The sequence below is a fragment of the Micropterus dolomieu genome, linkage group LG07 (genome assembly GCF_021292245.1).
Source record: "Micropterus dolomieu isolate WLL.071019.BEF.003 ecotype Adirondacks linkage group LG07, ASM2129224v1, whole genome shotgun sequence".
NCBI classification, from domain to species: domain Eukaryota; kingdom Metazoa; phylum Chordata; class Actinopteri; order Centrarchiformes; family Centrarchidae; genus Micropterus; species Micropterus dolomieu.
In genome coordinates, this window is record NC_060156.1 from 28,786,344 (window position 1) to 28,807,664 (window position 21,321).

The following is a 21,321-nucleotide window of genomic DNA, read 5'->3' on the forward strand; positions in this document are numbered from 1 at the left end:
GACAGCAGCAGCTTGCCTGTTAACAGGGGCATATGGTGCCTGAACAGCGTAAAAAATGCCCAAATGCAGTGCTAGGGAGAATGATGTGCTTTTTTATCCAAGCATGTGCATAAACCAGCCAATCACTGTCTGGATGGGCTGGGACAAAAAAAGGTTGACATGGTAATACAGCAAAATTTTGATATGTTGAACTCGTTCTGCATGAATGGTTCTTATTATTGACAAGTTAGCTCGTTAACACTAATTAGAGACTAACTACCATGGAGACATTTTTCTTGCACAAGGATTTAATGTATGAGAACAACTTACCATAATGAAACTGCTGTAACTGTAATTAATATTATATAGGTGGTAAGCTAAAGTATGTGACACTATTGTATGAAAGTATAATGAATACTAATATAATAATAATAAATAAAACTAATAATAATATTGACCCTAATCTCTAAATATATTAGTATTATGCTAACATTAAAGTTTTTATTGTCATTTTATTTAATGTTATAATATTGTACTAGTACACTAATTTACAGTAGTTACTCCTCCAGGTGGATAGAGCCTCTGCAGTAGCCAATCCCCCCACCCCCTGCATTCCACCCACTGTGGGTATCTGTCTGCCTCCTGCCCCCACTGTCCTCTTTTTTGAAAACCAAAATATGGTCACCCTAAGCTATTCAGTTCTTATGAATAAAGTTTTTTGCTTAAGATTTCCCTTTAATTATCCAAGCAAGTCAGTAAAGTAAAAAACAGCGTAGTAACCCAAATACAACTTAACATCTACTGAGCTATATCTCATTTAGTCTCTTCTACAGTGGGCTATTTCACCAAGAAATTCATATTGCAAATACGACAAATGTCTCCTCCTTAACAGATGCGAGCACAGTTTATTCTGGCCCATAATCCTGCTTGTCTTATTCTCAACAAGTATCACAGTTTCTCTGCAGCACTATGTTAAGCTAAAACATGTATAACATTCATGTAAGAAGTTATTCTGTGATAAAATCCCATGTTTGGATATTAGAGAGCCTCAATGTGTGAAAATGCAAAAATGACCCAGCAAAAATGCTCTACTAATGCTAAATGCGATTTGTTATATAGCTGGAGGCTATAAGATTATTATAGGGATTTGTGTAGTCCCATCATGAATATCAAAACTGTGGTGTTTAGTCAAGGTACAATTGTAGAGCTCAAATGAATTGATTTATCAGTTAGTCGATCGACAGAACATTTCTCAGCAACAATTTTGATATTCAGGAAGTCAAGGAAAAATGTCAACAATTAGAAGGTTTAGGCTCCTCCAATGTGACAGTTTGCTGCTTTTCTCATTTTTTAAATATAATTCTAATTTAATATAATTGGATTGCTGGTTGGGATAACTAGCATTTAGCTATGTTAACTTGGCATTCGGGAAACTGTAATGTAGATTTTTTGACTGAACAATGAATCCAATAATCAAGAAAGTAATCAGCAGATGAATCGATAATGATGATAGCTGCAGCCCTAAACAATTGCGTTCAAATTTAATTTTTTCTTTTCATTCCGATTTTAGTATCATGCATAATAAATTGCGCTCATAGAATCCTCTCTGCTCTGAGGTAAAGGCTAATCAAAGGCTATTTTTGACTTAAGAGGAAAGACTCTCTTTAAACTAAACAGTTACACTAATCAAGCTGTGGCTGGATGACATGTTGTGGTGACCAATGCTCTCTGTGTGAGTAATGCCTCCACAGTATTGTGCACAGAATAATAAGTCCATTATTTTCACCAGTGCAGACAAGGAAAGTAATTAACCGTTTGATAGCATATTTATCTCGTTTCCTCTGTCTTTCTGCCTGCCCTCAGTGGAACCTGTTCTCCAGGAAGCCCTGCAGCAGTGTGTCACACCGCTAATGACAAAGTAGTATTATTACTCATGAGCCACTCAAGAGATGAGCCACTCATTGAAAATGTTGTCCGAGTGAGATCAGTTCAGTACTCGGTTTGTTCAGCAGAGATGTTCTATTGCGTCAGTTCTTGTGTGCTGTGCTGTAACTTCAAGACTAATGCATAAAAGGTGACAGGAATGCAAAGACTTAACAAGTCTGTGTAACATCTTTAAATGTATTCTTGACTAAATGAATCAAACCCAGTGGAAATATGACACCAAGCTGATATTACCACACTGTGTGTTTCCTCTCCATCGCATTTTTTCTTACAATAATGTGTGGAAATGCTTAGATGTGTTTTGTATTGCACCGTTTGTGGCATTGTTTTCAAATTAAGACCCTTGTGCTATCTATCCCACAGATATATATATTTGAAAACAACATTTACTACCAAACGGATGTTCATAGCAGCTCCTGGAGGCTCACGTCTTCTGGACAGGAGGGGATCATCTTCAATGGCATCACAGACTGGCTGTATGAGGGTAAGAGAGAGGCTGCAGAAACCCGGTACAATGGATCAAATGCTAGCTATAGAACCTGGCATTCCTCTAGCTGAAGATCGCATTATTTCACATATAGGCCTAAATGTATTAAGTGTGTAAGGCTTATTATTTTCACAATGTAAGTCTAGATGTTTTGTAGGCCTGTGGCGAAGGTAAATAATTTTACGGTACATGTGCACAGTGTGCATGGTCTATTGTGTTTTCTGCTGGTGAGAACAAAGAATGATAAATCCAACACCTCTTGTGTGAGTCTACATGGAATTTGCATCAGTGTAATAATTACCTTAAAATTCCCTTACACTTTTAATGTTGCGATATGGTTGATGTATGTTAGGCTCTGTATGTGTTATGTTTCCACCTGTTTGTTTTTCGTCCTTAAAATGAGTTAAGGCACATCGAGCACATCACACAGTCCAGTCATTCGTTCATTTGGACTATTATTTAACCTGCCATCAATTTACTTCTTGACTAATAATATATGTTTGATGAAAATTGAATACACTGAACAAAATGAGGAGCATAAACAGGGAAGATTGTGTCAATAATAAGCAGGAGTCCTGAGCCCCACTCCCTCGGTCAGATTGTCTGATTTGCCTTTTCTTCCAGAGGAGGTGTTGCACACACTGGTGGCCCACTGGTGGTCTCCTGATGGCTCCAGACTGGCCTACCTCACCATCAACGATTCCCTGGTTCCTAACATGCTCCTGCCCCGCTTCACAGGCTCTCTCTACCCCAGGGGGAAGGAGTACCCTTATCCAAAGGTGGACGTTAGAATACAATAAGCCCAACTGGCATGGATAATGCCTGTATTTCCATAATTTCAATTAATTAGGTGGTCATACCACATGACATTGCTGCATTGATTTGGGGTATTGATATGTTGTTGGAACCTAGTATTCCAGTTAATGGGACCTTCTTTTACAAGAGATTTCATACAGATTTATATATTTCAAAGAAATATGCAAATCTTTCTAGGGCAACATCTAGGGCTAGATCTAAATAATTAGCTGCAGTTGAAATCTGACTGATCATGATGTCATTTATCTTACTTTATACTGCACAACAACCCTTCCAACCTGCCTCTGCAATAATCTGCAAGCGGACATACCTCCTTGCATTGCAACTTTATTGTATCAAACCAGCGTTATGAATAATACAACTGCAGACTCTCTGCTTTAGCTTATCCATGAAGGTTAGTCAATCCTTTTCTCGTTGAATTCATGTTACAGTGACTTGCTTCCTTTGAGGATGGATGACTGTAGGGATCTGTGGCACTGGGTGGGATAGGAGAGGGATATGATTTAGTAAGGCAAGTTAACACACCTCCCAACCTTTGATGCGGGTGTTTAGTGTATCAAATGCATCTTAGATGGGAGATGAGTTGTGGAAAACTGGTGGAATGGGGGTCATAAGGTAGAGGGCAATCTCATTTGTCGGTTCAGACCCACAGACGATGGACAGACAGACATCTAATTAATGAAGCGCTACACTTAATCTTAGCCTTTTTTATACATGGTGTAACAATTGTATACACACACACACACACACTCAGACTGTTGCTTATATCCTTGAGTGGGGTCAGTGTTATAATACTGTGGGACTAAATGAAGCAGAAATTTAATTGGGTTCTCCTTTTGTCCATGAGAACACTGCAGTCTGACAGTCATATGTCTACTTCAGTCACTTGGGGATAAGTGTGCGTGGTTATCTCCTTGTGGGTCAATACACAGTAAAAGTAAAACCCTAGACAATATTCTTCATGGGTATCATGTAGGGGTGGGGGAAAAAATCAATACAGCATAGTATCATGATCATTTCCGTGGCAATATTGTATCCATACACGGACATCAACTATCGATCTTTGTACATGAGAATTTTACTTTGTGGTACAATAATAATAACATCAGTTGCTTTTTCAGTTCACTAAAAAAAATATTTTTTCTTTGTTTTCCTTTGGGGACAGTTGGAAATAAGGTAATAAATTGCAAAATATCGCAATATGTTTAAAATCGCAATAATATCGTATTGTGACATAAGTACTGCCGTAATATCGTATCGTGGGGCCTCTGGTGATCATGTGTCTGCGCTTAGAGAAATACCTAATTACTGTGACAAACTATGCCATACTACAGTCTGGTCCATACTGGATTTTAAGGCCAGTGTCGATATCTGTTTTGTTTTTAAAGGTCAGGGTGCAATGCAACTTGTAAATTAAGGTGGATTTAGCATGAGTGATAGCAGGTTTCAGATGTGTCTGATCCATCAGACTGCTTACCTGCCATGTAATACGCCACAGTGGCGTGCGTAGAACAGAATAGAGCTATTCCAAGAAGTACCTCCAAAAGAGCAGAAAGTGAAAGATTGATGAAGACAAGTATGATAACCAGTAAAAAGAAGTGAGCGCAACGTATCGTAGATGCTGTCATCTTTGTGATAGGTTATGCTGTATTTTAGAGATTTCCCATGTCATGTAGACTAATGAGCTCTATTTTTGAGGAAGGCTTAAGCAAAGGAAATCAACTGACTTGCCCCCAGGCCTGCATAGTAAACAGCAACACAGTTTGTTCTCTACTTGTTCCATATTGTCATTATATTCTCTGTTAAAGTCCTACTGGCATTGTTCATTTTGACAACGTATAAAAATAGAGTGGAGCGTGTTGCTCTGTGCTTATTGTTATTGCTACAGTGCATGTAGTGCATCACGGATATTACATCCAATTTGATTAGATCTGTGAATGTAATTGTACATTTGTTTTCATTCTAGATGGGACAAATCAATCCCACCGTCACACTCTATGTCGTCACTCTAGATGGCAGCTCCCTAACAACTGAACTGAGACCTCCTAACAGTTTTGAAAAGATGTATGCTATAAATTTGAAATAATAATAATAGCATCTTATTAATTCCAGGTTGCTTATGTTAGTTATTTGCTCACCACTTCCTGTATTGGTTGCCCTTAGTGAGTACTACATCACCATGGTGAAATGGGTGAACCAGGAGAGGCTGAGTGTGCGTTGGGTGAATCGCGCTCAAAACGTGTCAATTCTTTCTCTGTGTGATGTCACAACAGGTGCCTGCACAAAGGTAAGAAAGTTGCTGTTAATTTAGTCTTCTAAAAATCCACAGTGAATTGACAGAAGTGTTATGTACTGAATTGATCTTTCCACTTCAGAAGCATGTGATGACATCAGAGAAGTGGCTTGATGGTCAGGTGAGTGCATCACTCCAGAAAGCCTTCATTATCTTTGATAAGCTCATTTATAAGCCTATCAGTAACTTGTTAAAGGAACATGTTAATTTTCACATGAGAGCTGGTCATATAACAGCCAAATCTCAAATGACCGCCACAAAAAACAGGACAGTTACTAATAAAGAGCATGCAAAAAAAAACATTGAAGGGGGTTGGAATTACTTAGAACCACACAGGCTCACATGGTAAATTCAGCATCATGTTTTTTTTCCACAGCACTAATTCAGTACAACAACATGTTGCTGTTGCTATGACTTACTGTTTTTAAAGAAGTAGGGAAATATTTATTCACCAACTTTTTCCAACTACTTACACTTTGTTGGGTTTGTTTTTAGCTCTGTTTTGCTTCTGTCAGTGAAAAGGAAAAGAAAATGGTTTGATTCAAATCCCAACAACAAAGGGACAAATTTTGAACTCTGAGCTGCTTTTAATGTGAAACATTGTGAATTTCACTTAGGGTAGCAAAGTAGCAGTGATTTTCAAGAGGAGAACTCAGAACAGTAGAGTTGTGAGTAAAACATAACTGGTGTTGTACTGATTTAATTAGTGCTATAGAAAAATGTGTATTGTACTGATTTCTTTTAAACATCAAGTAAACACAGATAACTGAGTTTACTTAAACACTAAACAATATCAACAGCAATTTAAACGTGTACTAATTCAGAAAAAAAGTGAACATTTTAAGAAATTAGACATATAGGTCAATCAATCAAGAAATCATGTATTATTTGTCCCAAATGGGCAATTTGTGCTGCAGCAGGCATATTAACACAACACCAAAATAAAGGAATATATGACATACAATATAATACAGAAACACACACATACACACAAGAGTGAGCCTATACACCAGATTCCTTACACCAATGCAACGTTGGTTGTCCTAACTAAAAAACAAAGGCATTGACAACTATAAAATATATGTACGCCTATCACACCGCTAACATTTTGTACTACAACAATTATCCCACACTACGATATGATATTTTGCAAAACTTTTTCCCTAGATAAGATATAACCCTGCAGATAAAATACCACAGATAGGATATAATACATCTCCGTTCCAATAAAACATTCCAAAAACCGATACATACAGTAGTTGCCCGCAAGTGGTTACCTCCTTCTGCTATTTGCATTTGATACCAAGGTTACCATACCAGCAGATGATGGGAAATGAAATGACAGATTCAATGAAAGCTCTATAGAATGGAGACATTGGAGTCTTGTCAATATGAAATTTAACGAGTTTCCCTTAACAAGAAAGGCGTTGCTGGCCCTTTTTGCATAGTAATTCAGTGTTAAGGTCAAATTTCAGATAATTATCAATCATAGTGCCCAAATATTTATAATTAGTGACCATGTCCACTGCCTGTCCTTTGACAACACTATTCTGGGTGGCTGGGTGGGAACGTCTGAAATCTATACACATGTCTTTTATTTTGGAAACATTAAGTTGTAAGAAATTTTGATCACACCAGGAAACAAAATCATTAACAACTTAACCATGACCAGTTTTATCATCACTGAGAAGGCTGAGTCGTCAGCAAACATAATAATGTGTCTGTTGTAATAATGGCTTTGTCAGTCATTTGTGTATAGAATATACAGGAGAGGAGAAAGAACACACCCCTGAGGACAGCTGGTGGATGATTTCAACACACTAGACATTTTATCGTTCACCCTGCACACTGTGTTCTGTTAGTGAGAAAATCAAGGACCCAGCCTGCAATACTTAAATCCACCTAAAAATTATTAACTAGTTTCTCAACTAGCATATGAGGTTGGATACTACTGAATGCTGATGAGAAGTAAACAAAAATAATTCTAGCATGGTTCCCGCTACCTTCTAGGTGTTTATATAGTAGATTGAGGAGGGTGATGGTAGCATCTTGCACTCTCCTCTTCATCCTGTAGGCAAACTGAAAAGGGTCAAGAAAGCACTCAGTTTTAATTAAGAGCTGTTTTTTGACGAGTTTTTCGAATGACTTCATTACCAAGGAAGTTAGGGCCACAGCCCTAAACTCGTTATGGACTTGGGAATGGTTTCCCTTGGCAACGGGCACCACAATAGACATGGTACTCTCTGCTGTGTAAGTGACGGTTGGAAAATATAATTAAAAATAGGAGCTAGCTGCTCTGTGCACACTATAACCAGACGACTGCTTATATTATCAGGACCTGGGCTTTTCCTTGGTCTGCAACGTTTAAAACATTTAATCACACTCTGCTCATCAAAGAAAGGGTTAATAGGCGTAATAGGCCTACAAAGAAGTCTGTAATAAAGGCCTTTTTCAAATAAATGCTGACCACCAAAGCTAGAAAATAACCTTTTTCCTTTTTGAACTTAAAGTTTTTCAACCTGGATATTATTTCTCTATATTTTAACTTCTATATTCTAACTGACTAATAGAGACAACATTTTTTTAAATTGGTCCAATGTTGAATGAGTGCACTGCAGTCAGCAGCTGCAAATCCTTTGTCAAGGGGGTTTGGTGGCTTTGGCAAAGGGACGAATTAGCGACTGTTTCTGATTAAAGAATCTTACTCTTTAAAAAAGGTCTGTCTCTGTAGGGATCCTTTCTACAATGTTGTCAGACACTTGTAATAACAATCTGAGCCTGTCAGTGGCAAGTGAAGGGGCGCAAGTGTCCACAAGGATTGCGTTGCGGCTCTGTCTCACTGGAAAAATAGGAAATGACTTATCAATCCAGTGAATGCACATAACTGAAAATTTTGTGAATCCATTTCTTCCTGTGCTAAGTGCTTGGTGTTGTACATGGCAACAGATATTAATGGCAGTGTCTGTCTGTTTTTTGTCTCTTTTCTCAGAATGAGGAGCCCGTATTTTCCAAGGATTGTACAACATTCTTTATCATTATGCCTTTAAAACATGGCGGCCGTGGGACATTCAACCATATCACCATGGTCTCCAACCAAGTAAAACTATTACAAACTTTTAATAAAATGAATCCATTTAGTTAGGGGCTTTCTCTCTTTAAATTAAACTTCTTCTGTATGTGTATTCTGTCCCCTTATCTGTCCTAAGGGCCTCCAATTATTCATGCTGGTCATATGATTCCCTTTTTTAAGTCTCATCTTTTTAAATTATATTCTAACTTCATTTCCTGAAACACCAGAGAATTACGAATACATTCACATGAATAAATTACAGAGAGGGTTGTACAGTAGACGCACCGGAGGCACTGGCTTCTGTGCCAGATTAATTCAGGTTCTGTAAAGATAATAAGTGAAACAAAAGTTTTAGATTGTTTGCACCCCTTTAAGACCATGTGGGGCATGTGGGGCATGTGAGGTCATGTTAACATGCTTTCTCAGCTCTGTTGTGTTTTATTCTCTCTCGTGCTCATAAGTCTGAGGGTCAAGAGGTCAGCCTCCGCCACCTGACCTCAGGAAGCTGGGAAGTCTCTCAAATTATGGCCTATGTTGAGAGCACAAACTCAGTGTAAGCATGAGACACTGACACCATACAATCTTAGGTACCATACAATGTGATACATGTGATACACAATTTGAAATCTCAAATAACAGGGTTGTTTTGTGTTTTTTTAGTTATTTCCTTAGTACAGAGGAAGGCTCAACACAACGGCAATTGTACAGGTACCATAGCAATTTCACTTTTATATAGAAGTAGAGAAGTCACCATCATTCATTAAGGAATAGTTTGACATTTTGGGAAATATGCTTGTTCGCTGTCTTGCCAAGAGCTCGAGTCAGATCAATTCTACTCCTGTGTCTGTATAGTAAATATGAGCAAGAGTGAAAAGACGTTTATTTTAGTTCTGCATAAACACTGGAAACAGCTAACCTGGCTCTGTGGGAAGGTAAAAAAATCCACCTACCAGTGCTTCAGCTCAGTAAAGCAGGTTTTATATTCTCTATTTAATCTGTAGAAAATGCCAAGGAAGCCGCTGCAGCCGGCCAAGAAATAGTTGGGCACATAACCCGCCCGCCCCCTCGTATAACCATGACTTGTTTTTACACTTCCGCTTGTGTATGGATTAAACAAATGAGATGTTGATGAGAAGTCGCTGGCATCACATGTAGTGTACAGAAATAAGTGGTATCAATCTTCTCTTCTCAGTCATGGCAAGAAAATGAATGAGCATCAAAGATTCCAAATCTTGTGAGACAAATAAAAAGTACTTTATCTTTCAGTGAAGCCTTATGTGTCAATGGTGTATTATTGGCCATATTAACATATTTAATGGCTATATTCACACAAGTGAGAAATGCAGCTCTGTAGTTAAGTTTCCATGCAAATAAAAAATAACTCGTATTTTAAATGAACTTCCAGAAAATCAGCGAAATGAAAATGCAAATGTATACACGTTTCCATCCACTGCTGTTATGTAAATATTAGTTGGTTCATTGAGATAAACAGTTGGTGGTGCAATTCTGCCATTAAACCATTGTAGAAGAGGAGGGCATAATGAGTTGACATAATAAAATCCGCACCTGCTAAATCTCAACCAGTGGATAACCATGTGGAAAACATGACATTTCAGTTTGTTTTATGTATTAATGTGACAAAGGTTACAGTCTCCTCATCACCCCAAACAGATCTGATGTCTTTGTTTACCACCATTTTTCTTGTCTATCCAGTTCCATGTATGATGATGTATTTGCATCGTTTTTATTGACACATCACTTTTTACATCTCAGCAAATTACATACACACATAAAAACATGTTGATCTAAAACACACATCATGAGTTAAACCACATTGTTGCTGACTACATTTTATTTTGGCACACTTTCCATTGTATTTGTTTTATTATAAGTTGCAAATCCTCTCAAATCAACTTCTTTTGACCTCACACACCTTTGTTCTTGTCCCCAAACAGAGTCTCCACTGTGGATCCATTTAATAGAGAATGCCTCACATGCTCCCTTATCAAATCAAAGTGCACCTACTACGACGCTGTCCTCAGCCCGAACTATCAACACGTTCTTCTCAACTGTAGAGGTAACACCGAATTATGACCACAACAGCAATATCAGAACTGAGTGGTTCGTAGCAAGGTTGCCATGTATGACAACATGAAATCACATGTTATCGGTTGATTTCCAAATCAATTCACATCACTTAATAGCTCTTTTTTTTATTTGCCAAAGCTTGGTTCACTGCCAGTTCACACGCTCATGGTTCTAAAATGTTCCCAGAAAGGTTACCTCATTATTAAATGAATCTTAAGGTTTGCTGAGCTGAGTCAGTGGATCACATTTATTTAATATTGCGAGTTGAAACATTTCAAACAGCTACTACACACTTGAATATTTACTTTAATTAAATATTTTCAGTAGAAGAGTGTGAGTCTACTGTATGTAACTCACATAGGAGAGAGTGAAAACTTACAGTGACTTGTCAGCCTATTACCAAATCAACAGCAAGAAACAAGATTTAAAATGAACCCCAACTTTACTCTCTTGTAGGCAATACTCCTGCAATGAGCTTTTCTAAACTTTACTAAAAAAGCTTTCAGACAGCTACGATCAAAGTATTAGTTATATCAAAGACTGCTTTTTATTTGATTTAGATCTGTTTTTAAAAAGATCTGTTTACTAAACTTTAACCTTTTGTCTTTTATATCTGTTATATTTTCTTTATATTTATTTAAATAAATGGGGCATAAAGATTGTCTACTTGAACTTACGCTGAGCTTCATTATATTAAAAATAAAGTAGCCTTTCCTGACCTAAACTATTTTGTTCCCAGGTCCTGGAATACCCCAAACTACTCTTCACAAACTAAGTGATATGAGCAGTAAGTACTCTGGCACTGGCAAACTTGTACCAATTTAGTATTCAGACTCTTTCACTCAATTGCATCAGGTATATGTATTCATCATATTTGGGTAGAAGTTTTTGTGTGCCTCCAGCGTCTGAAAAGTGCATTAATCGATCAACACATTTTTGGAGATTAAGCCACTAAGAGTTATTAAGCCAGAATTCAACAATGGAGGATTACTCATGACTGTAGAAAACTGGATATGAGTATGCAGTTAATGTTAACCCGTTAAGTGCTTGAAATGTTGTTGAGTGTATATCAAAGGCACTCAGAGCCGCTTCTGGCACTCTGGGTAGATAAATGATTATCTTCCTCCGCTCCTACAGGCTCACAGATTGAGAGATGTTGATTATTATTATTATTGGGGTGGCAGTAGCTCAGTCAGTGGGGGCTTGGCTTGGGAAATGGAGGGTCACCGGTTTGAATGTGACTATTGTGTGTTTGATAATGTGCAAAAGAAATGCAGTGAACCCTTTGGAATTACCTGGTTTTCTGCCTCATTTGGTGATAAAATGTTTTCTGACCTTCATCAAATTCACTGGTATAGACAATCACAATAGGCATAAGCTAACAAAACAGAAACAATTAGCATTTCTCAGGTATTTACTGAACACACCCAATAAATATTGGCGCTGCTGGAAAAGGTAAGTGAATCTGATGGAACCTCCTTTGGCATCAATGACCTCAGTCAAACGCTTCCGGTAGCTGCGGATCAGACCTGCACACCTTTTAGAAGATCTGTTGTGCCATTCCTCCTTGCAAAACTGTTAGTTCCACTAGGTTCTTTGGATGTCTGCTGTGACTGGCTCGCTTGAGGTCTCTCCACAGCATTTCTATCGGGTTAAGGTCTGGGCTTCCACTGAGCCACTCCAAAAGGATTTTCTTTTTAAGGAGCCATTCAGAGGTAGATTTACTTCAGTGTTTCGTATCATTGTCCTGTTGCAGGACCCGACCTCTAGTGAGTTCAGCTGGTGGGCTGACACCCTGAGATTTTCTTGTAAGATGTCTTGGTAAACTTTTGAATTGCAAGTTTTTCAGACTCTGAGGCAGCAAAGCAGCCCCAAATTCTAACGCTCCCTTCACTGTACTTCAACAGTGGGATGATGTTTTTATGATTATATTGCAGATGCTGTGTTTTCTTCCCACACATCTCCACTTTAGTCTCATCCGTCCACAAAGCATTCTCTCAGTAATGTTGTGTAGTGTCCAGATGCTCTTTGGCATATATCAGGCATGCAGGAATGTTTTGTTGGAGAGCAATGACTTCCTCCGTGGTGTCTCATGGTGGACTCATGAACACATATGTTTACCTGTTCCAATGACTTCTTTTTTGCCATGGATAGCATTCTTCAAGGTGCCCACCTTGGCTGGGTGGCCACTTCTAGGGAGATTTATGACAGTTCTCAATCGCCTCCATTTGTAAATAACGTGTCTGACCTTAACCCTAACACAAAAGGTTGCACGGTAGCTCTAACCCACGCCTCCAAACTGTATCCTATGTTGACAAGTACAATACTATAATGTTGGATTGTGTTTGTTCATTGTTTTAACTTATATGACCGTAATGCAAATATATGGAAATAATTCCAAATGGCTCACTCTGTTTTTCTTAGCACTGTATGTGAACAGGGTTTTGAAACTCTCAATAGTTTATAGCCAAGCAGGACAATGAAATGAATTAATTATAGTGGATTTTATCTTGTTATCTTGAGTTTTCTTGTCTCTAAATTAATTCTCCTTCTTGCCCTGTCATCTAATAGAGAAAACAACTCTGGAAAGGAACACAGTATTAAGAGATGCACTGATAAACAGGACAATACCCAAGTGGGAAAGAAGAACTGTACAAATCAACAACATGGGTAAAACATTGCATCACCTTTGTGCACAACTGTGTGCAAAACTTGTTTTGTAATAAGGATTTGTTGTTCTCTAACTTGGCCTTAAGAATTGTCTGTGTTGTCATCATTACTACCACTATTGCCATGTTTACAGCAACCAACAGTTTTTTATCTTCACCACAAGCCCTTTTTAACTGTAATACAAATAACTGTCTTTACGCAGGCTTTACTTTTTTACACTGAACTAAATAACGCCGGCATAATTCTGCCACACTGTGTGATTTCAGATAGAAGAGGTGTGACATCTAGTGTGAAGTATAATATATGCGTCGTCAGGCAGCAACGTGAGATTTAACTTTAAAAGTTCAGGCACAACCTTTCACATACAATGCATTTTCATGCACACTGTTTCTCAGAGAAGATGCACTGTAGTAACCTGGTTACTTTACTTTCCCGGTTAGCTTTTTCCCGACCTTAACGTTTAACTAGAAATGACAATGTCGATCTGTCCTCCATTTCGGTCCGGACTGAAATATCTCAACTAATGAACTATTTGATGGATTGGCGTTACCTCTAGTGCAGACAGCCTTGTCCTCTTTGGGATGAATTGTAATTTCTTAAGTAATCCCACTTTTAAATTACTGACATCATCTGTACTTTGGTTGATGACCATCAGCCTCAGTTGTACTTTGTGTTTAGTGCTAATTAGCATATTGAAATGCTGTCATGATTAACTAAGATGGTGAACATAGCAAACATTGTATCTGCTCAACATCAGCGTGTTAGTATTGTCGTTGCTAGGTTATCAGAATGCGACATTACACGCACTATAAAACATGATGCCGACCAACTGACAGCAAGCACCTTTATTGTATTTAGCTGAACAACATAAAAAAAGTAATAAAATTAAAATGGTGTGTGCGGCTACTTAACGAGAATAGGATGTAGGATAGGCATACATGCACACATACAGGGTATGAAACAGGCATCCAGTTGGCTTTTCTAGCTCATGTGCTGTCGGTACACTTGTAGTGTGTACTGTCATGCAGACCCCGGGCAGGCATGTGGATACCATGAACTGGCCTGAAGTCTTGTTTGTATATGTGTGTTTGGAGGCTGATGGCCCAAAATGCGGCTGGAATGTACAAATAATCAAATGCTTAAAGTGTCAGTCAGTCACACATTGGATTGAGCCGACAGCCAATCTATAGTCATGGTAAGGCTTTCTCAGTCTGACATCTTTGTTCTACAAATTAGAAACCCAGTTTTCTCCGGGAGAAATCTAACAGCGGAAATCAGGTTTCTCTACGTCCCTACCCAAATTACAAAACTGTATTTCTCGTTAACATGGCATAAAAAATGGTTACTGCAAAAAGCCAAACTGTAACCTTTTCAATGCACTGCTGGGGACAGGAGTGATAGTTTCCAGCATATTACATTTCTAACAATGGAACAGTCAGGCTCACTAAGATCTGAATATCAGACATGTAAATTCAGGATAAACACAAGTGAGCGAACAGGTGCAGAGCTCTTTGAGGTGATTAGAAATCAGAAATGGAGCAGTACATTGTTTCAATTAGAGGGGACAACTCACCATATGGCTACCTTTCTTTAATCTGTGCTCACTATTAGAGACAAAATAATACATATGAAACACTGTCACAGAAACACTGGCATCATATGTTGAACGCATGTGAACCTCTATGTTTATTTCAGGTTTATTGTGGGTTTTGTGGGATTTTCATAGAACCTACTGATTCTTCCTCATTCAGGTCATAGTGCACATAGAGCAGTAGTCAAAGGCAACTACATTAGCAGTGTAGCCTTAAAGACATTTTAACACTCAATGGCTTCATGTTCAGTTCTTGAATTCTTTATCAGGTCTGATAGGTAATATGCTCACTTATCCTCTGCTGTCCTACCTTTTCCTCACTGGTTCACAACAGTTATCACCTCTAATAATGATCCCATGACTGCCTCTTCATTTCACTGACTCACATTACATCCTTGCGTGAACATAGGTTTTAAGAAACGTCCTAGCCATAAGGCAGTTGTCTTGTACTTCCTACTATGCTATACATTAAATTAGCTACTGTGTTGACCTGACCAATGACAAATGCACTTTAGACTAAATGTTAAGCTGCGACTTAGAAAAAATGAAGCAAACAATGTGTTCTTGGGTACAAATGACCTGATATTAAAATATTGAAATTCTGTTGTTGTTTTGCAGCACTTCGTCTGGAGTTAATTGTCCCAATACGTTTGGATGAAACAAAGGAGCACCCACTTTTACTGATTCTGTACGTCATTTCAAATACATGTGCTATTTTAATTAGTACTTCTGCTATATTGCCTCATTTTAACAACGCAGAATAATTTCAGTCAATAATATATTAAATGAAGAAACTAAGAAACAAATGCTTGGAAACTAAGCTGAAAATTTCTGCCTTATTTCAGAGGTTCCCAACAGGGTTGCAAGATACATTGGAAGTATCATGTGATGATTTATACATTTCAACATGATTTACCCGTCATACTTATTTTTTCAGTATTCCCTCTGATCTGTGATCAAGGGCTAAACTGGCTTACGGCTGGTAGATCTACGCAACCAATGACGATGGGCTGGAAGGAGACATTGTTTTGTTTAAAGGGGTCAAAAGCCAAAAAAGTTGGGAAACACTGAAATGTGTTTTCCATGTGAGAAACCATGTTTATTTATTCTTGGTTTATTTGGGGGTGTTGAAGAATCCTTGGGCTTCTTTGGACTAAACTCATACTGTCTTTGCACAGAGACAACTCCCCTGGCGGTCAGGCTGTGAGTGACCGCTTCTCTCTCAGCTGGGACTCCGTGCTGGTCAGCTCAGACAGCGTCATCGTGGCTCGTTTGGATGGCCGAGGCAGCGGCTTCCAGGGTCAGAGGATCCTGCACGAGGTTCACCAGAGACTGGGAACTGTTGATGTTCAGGACCAGATCACAGCCCTGGAGTAAGTTGTATTTATTAATTGCACATTATTCAGTTGATTCTGCTTGATCATGTTAACAAACCTTTTCTACACAGCAGTGGTCCTATCATATCAACATTGTCCAACAGATGTGATTAGATATTATACAAGAATATTTCTGACCAAGAACCCTGACTGGTCAACATTTATTTATTTTGGAAAAGATTAGATCTCTCTTTTTTTCAATAAATTTTGACTTTTGGACTTTACAACTCTCTGGAGTTACTGGAAATGTTGAGTGTTGGAAACTCTGTTTAGCCTTTATGTGACGTTTTGGCAAATTTGTGTTTATCCTTACGGCTTCCTACATCAGCTGCGCTGGTGAGTCGGCTTTAAAATACATGTGAAGGACGTAGAAGCTGAATCTGTCCATGGAAAAATTGTTCACAGCAAAAGTGAGCTAGCAAGGCAGTTATGTGTTTATATGTGTGAGATTTATTTTCGGAAATCCCACAATCTCTAGAAATGAACATTAACTCAAGATGGCTGGCTGACTCAATTGGGCCTAGAAATCGTCTTTGTTGCTAGAGCATTACTAAGGGATTACTTTCTGGAGTAGTAGTTTCCATTACATAGGAGTCTACTTATGTGACTGGTTGTTTTCCAGTTACGGTCAGACCCCATGTTAAGAGTAAAGTTAGGAAAACAGAGAACACTGGAAAACGTTTTTGTTTAATTTTGAAAGCAAATTGCCCCACAGTACGTATACATTTTGATTTTATCCTCTTTTTAATTTAAAAGAGGGATAATATTGTCCTGATGTATCGGCAGACTGATATATGTTTCCAACTAGGGGTGGAATCTCTGGGCACCTCACGATTCGATTAGATTAAGATTCAGAGGGCTGCGATTATAAAAAGATTATCGATGCATAGTTTTTTCTCTACAGGATCCCTGGATAATTACTAAGCATTTAATTTGCACATTAAAATCCAAAAGAAACATCTCCTAATTAGCTTAAAAGGAATAGTTTGCAACCAGTTGTCAGACTCCTCTGAAAACTGAAAAATAATTATCAGGTTGTACAGTATGTGTACAGGACAGAGCTGCACACCAGTTTAGTCTAAGCTTGTACCAGATGTTCTCAACCCTTGACTAGAAAGTTAGCTAGTAATGACAAACAGCTGATAATTAATATTACTTAATGTTACTAATTTAGCTAATGTTACATAAATAAATAAATATTTTTAGGACCTTTTACAGGACCCAAGGACGCTTTACAGTGACAGAACAACAAAAAGTCATTCAGGATTGAATGGCTTGGTAAAGAGCTGGGTTTTTAGTAGATTTTTGAAAGTGTCCAGACAGGGAGCTCTGTGTGGATGGAGTTCCAGAGGGTGGGGGCTGTAACACTGAAGGCTCTGTCCCCAAAAGTCCTGAGTCCGGTGTGGGGGACAGAGAGCAGGCCTTTGTACAGGGGAGATGTTAGCTAGCGCTAACAGCCTTCACTTTTCCAGCAGTTGGGGAACCTACAGACTTTTATTAACGGACACACAGTGACCTACGCTGCGCGTTTACTGCCATATTGAAAGTTACTGCTAATATTTTTCTTCGCTAACTTTCACCATCATGTTCTGCCGCTCACTCTCTGTCTGAGCGTCGAGTGTTACCATGTTCGCAGTGTGCGAGTTAAAATCATTACTTGCGCATTGATATTAATGATTGTGTGACATGGTGGTTATTCATTCTGCAGCGTTTGTGTGCCAAATACAGGGGAACACTGCTGGTCTCTCTGTTGTGTCCGCCTTTTGCGTTCCATCAACATTACATTATCAATTAACATTTAATAATCCATTTTCAGACATTTGTTAATCAATTCATGCAATGCATCTAAGAATCGATTATTTCTCCCACCCCTATTTCCAACTCCAATTTGCACTAAGTCTTATAACTTATTCATCCATTATAACGATTTAAATAACTCACTTCCAGCAACTCGAAAAATATCCTATTTGTTTGTTGTCTTGTGTTAGCTGGCTCGCTAGCAGAAGGAACTTTTGGATTGCTACATGGATTAGGCTAGGTGTTGTGGCCAGTGAAAAGTTTCAAATAGGCTAGTTGCTTGTATTAAAGTTAAAATGTTTTTAAATAAAAAAATTGTCTTAGTACAAAACTGACATGTTTACTGAAATACTGATTGTTTACTGTCATATCCTGTCTGTACTGGCTGTGAAGTTATCCCTTTCCAGTGCGTCTCCATCATAAGACTGATATGAGGCTTCAGGCTTCTCAGTTAGCCTAAGCAAGTGGCAGCACATGTAGGTTTACTAACATGTGACAACCAGGATGTATCCCTCTGCCCAACCCAACAAGGAACCATTGTTCTCAGAAACACAAAGAGGGAATTTTGCACCAAGAAAATGGCATGTGGCTAACTCAGACTCCTAAATCCTTAAATAGCTAAAATTCAGCTGAATTTGTAAGGAACAAGGACAATCTTTCAGTGTAGTCTCATTAGAAAGGGATAATTTTTTTGTTTGCTATTTAGTTAACTCACTCTGAATTTTCAGACACTTGGTCAAGCTACCCTATATCGATGGCAACAAAGTTGGAGTTTATGGAAAGGTAACATAGCCACTGTATCTAACACATAAGTAACCACATAAAATATATACTGTTTCTTACCCAACATATTTTTAAAGCAGCTATATTCTTGTTTTGCAGGCTTACGGTGGATTTCTTTCCTCTATCCTGGTCCTCTCCCACAGCTCTATGTTCCAATGTGGCATCGCTGTAGCTCCTATAACAAACTGGAGACTCTATGGTAAGATGGGCAAGAATATCATACATACTTATATCATACATATGGAATATTATAAATACTTATAATATTACAATGATCTGAAGTTGTAGCTTATGGTGCGTTCCAGTCGTACTGGGAAGTCGGAATTTTTGAGTTTAGCCCGACCTCAAAATCCAAGTGGGCTGCTCCATGCATCAACAGAGTGAAAGCCATAGTATACTGTTTATCCCACTTCTGTCTTTATTTGTGTGTCATTAAATCAGTCCTACACAGTACCGTCCAACTTTTCTACGGTGTCTCGTTTTTATCAAGTGGTATTGCTAACAATGTGAAGTGTTCATCTTGGTTTTCCAACTTAACTAGAATCAACTCGAGGTTAAAATCATTCCCAACTCTGACTTTCGACTTCTGAGGTAAATGGAATGCACCATTATCCCAATATTTGACAAGTTCATTCAAACAGCCAGTAACCCCAATTACTATATATATATATATATATATATATATATATATATATATATATATATGTATGTATGTGTATATATATGTATATATGTATGTGTGTGTATGTATATATATATATATATATATATATATATAGCCATGATCATGGAATTTAATTTATCAGAACAAAGCTAAACAACTAATCTACTGATTCAGAATGTCAAACAAACCCAAGGAGGCTAATGAATAGAGTGGAGCTACATTAATCATCAATGGCATTTTCTATTCGTCACATAGTCCAATGTTAAGTTAAGAAGTAATACTGAAAGACTTTGGGAGTGTTATCATGGATGAATAGTGAATGAATTAAAACAGCAACGTTGTCCCCATTCACAGTATCTCTCCATTAACTGTTTCCTTTTTCATCCTTATAAAGGGTCAGCCTACACTGAGAAATATTTTGGCTCCACGGCAAAAGACGATCACAAATATCAAGTATGACTGGATGTCAGTGTTGTTTTTGGCCAGAAAATGTATTATAAATAATTCTGTCCCACAGCTGTAATGCAAACTAGACTTGTGAAAAACAGCTCATTATGGACAAAGGAGCCCATTTTATTTGCGCAAGTGCAATGACCTGCACAAAGCAGTAGGTCTTGAGAGGAAGTTTCCAAGCACACCAGGTATTTTCATTCGTATGGAGGCATGTGCAAAGAGGCTGGTTGAAGTGGAATCCAAAATTGGAGAGAGCAGTGATCCTCTCAGCGAGTCACATTTCTTGTCTCATACCTCTGAAACAGCTGTGCCAATCACAGTGGGGCATGTCAGAAATGTCTCAAGTGGAGAGAAGGCTTCTCCAGAGAATAACAGATTATTGCTGTCTGGACGTGCAGAGTGGCAGATGTGAACACACTGTACCACATAAACCTGCAGCTAAAGGAAGATATTGATACTTTTATTTTGCAACGCGGTAATCTGAATACATAACAGTTATGTACACAAACTTGCTTACTGTTGTATGATAAAATAAAACAAATCTAATAAAAAAGAAATACACAACAGATACAACAATCGTTTGTGCTCTAAAACAATAACGTTATCACAAAATATTATAATTGATGTAATTCAGCGGGTGCATTTTCTTCTTGATGCAAAGAATTGAAACACTTTCATATTAGAGGACAACTTTGCAACTGCATTTAGAAACTGGTGTGGTGTTTGCATATTTGACTATAATTCTCCATAATAAGAGCAACAGCATTAATGGCCATAACACACGTATAACAACAGATAGAATTGTTACATTATCGTATATACTCTAAATTGCTATGCCAAAGAACATTAATGATATCATTAAAGAGAATGGGAAGTAGGGATTTACAGTTTACAGAGTAACACAGCAGAAACAGATGTGGTTCAGAGACGTCTGTCTATTTTACTGTTATTCTTAAATCTGACTTTACAGTCACGCACCTGCTTTGTTACTCACTAGACTCTATAGACACTACTATTGTTCACTTATGGGAACTGATCCTGTTGAAAGATTGGATTTTCTTTTTTCTAACCTGAAATTGTTTGTTCGTTCCTATAAATGTCAGAGCACAAATTCCTGAAGTGTCAATTTACATTACTGAATTTTAATAAGGTGTTGTTCAGATGATGTTGCAACAGTCTGTCTGTTTGTCTGAGGGTCATTTTACTGTTTGCTGTCTCTGGCAGATTTCCAGTCTGCTCAGTAACATCACATCACTGAGTCTTCCGAACTTTCTTATTATCCACGGCACAGCAGATGGTGAGTATGGGTA

The 21,321-nt window shown here is 38.1% G+C and overlaps 1 protein-coding gene across 1 annotated transcript in view; it reads left to right on the plus strand.

The window, feature by feature from the left end:
- LOC123973337 (inactive dipeptidyl peptidase 10-like) overlaps positions 1 to 21,321 on the plus strand; it is a 63,858-nt gene that overhangs the window by 38,700 nt on the left and 3,837 nt on the right. Inside the window, exons 8-24 of the mRNA XM_046053275.1 lie at positions 2,287 to 2,407; positions 3,035 to 3,189; positions 5,193 to 5,290; positions 5,390 to 5,513; positions 5,602 to 5,640; positions 8,509 to 8,616; positions 9,051 to 9,142; positions 9,250 to 9,297; positions 10,545 to 10,666; positions 11,417 to 11,464; positions 13,249 to 13,347; positions 15,557 to 15,626; positions 16,117 to 16,311; positions 18,840 to 18,894; positions 18,994 to 19,093; positions 19,953 to 20,011; positions 21,236 to 21,308. Coding sequence (XP_045909231.1) covers positions 2,287 to 2,407; positions 3,035 to 3,189; positions 5,193 to 5,290; positions 5,390 to 5,513; positions 5,602 to 5,640; positions 8,509 to 8,616; positions 9,051 to 9,142; positions 9,250 to 9,297; positions 10,545 to 10,666; positions 11,417 to 11,464; positions 13,249 to 13,347; positions 15,557 to 15,626; positions 16,117 to 16,311; positions 18,840 to 18,894; positions 18,994 to 19,093; positions 19,953 to 20,011; positions 21,236 to 21,308 — 1,606 coding nt within the window. The remainder of the gene's footprint in view (positions 1 to 2,286; positions 2,408 to 3,034; positions 3,190 to 5,192; positions 5,291 to 5,389; positions 5,514 to 5,601; positions 5,641 to 8,508; positions 8,617 to 9,050; positions 9,143 to 9,249; positions 9,298 to 10,544; positions 10,667 to 11,416; positions 11,465 to 13,248; positions 13,348 to 15,556; positions 15,627 to 16,116; positions 16,312 to 18,839; positions 18,895 to 18,993; positions 19,094 to 19,952; positions 20,012 to 21,235; positions 21,309 to 21,321) is intronic.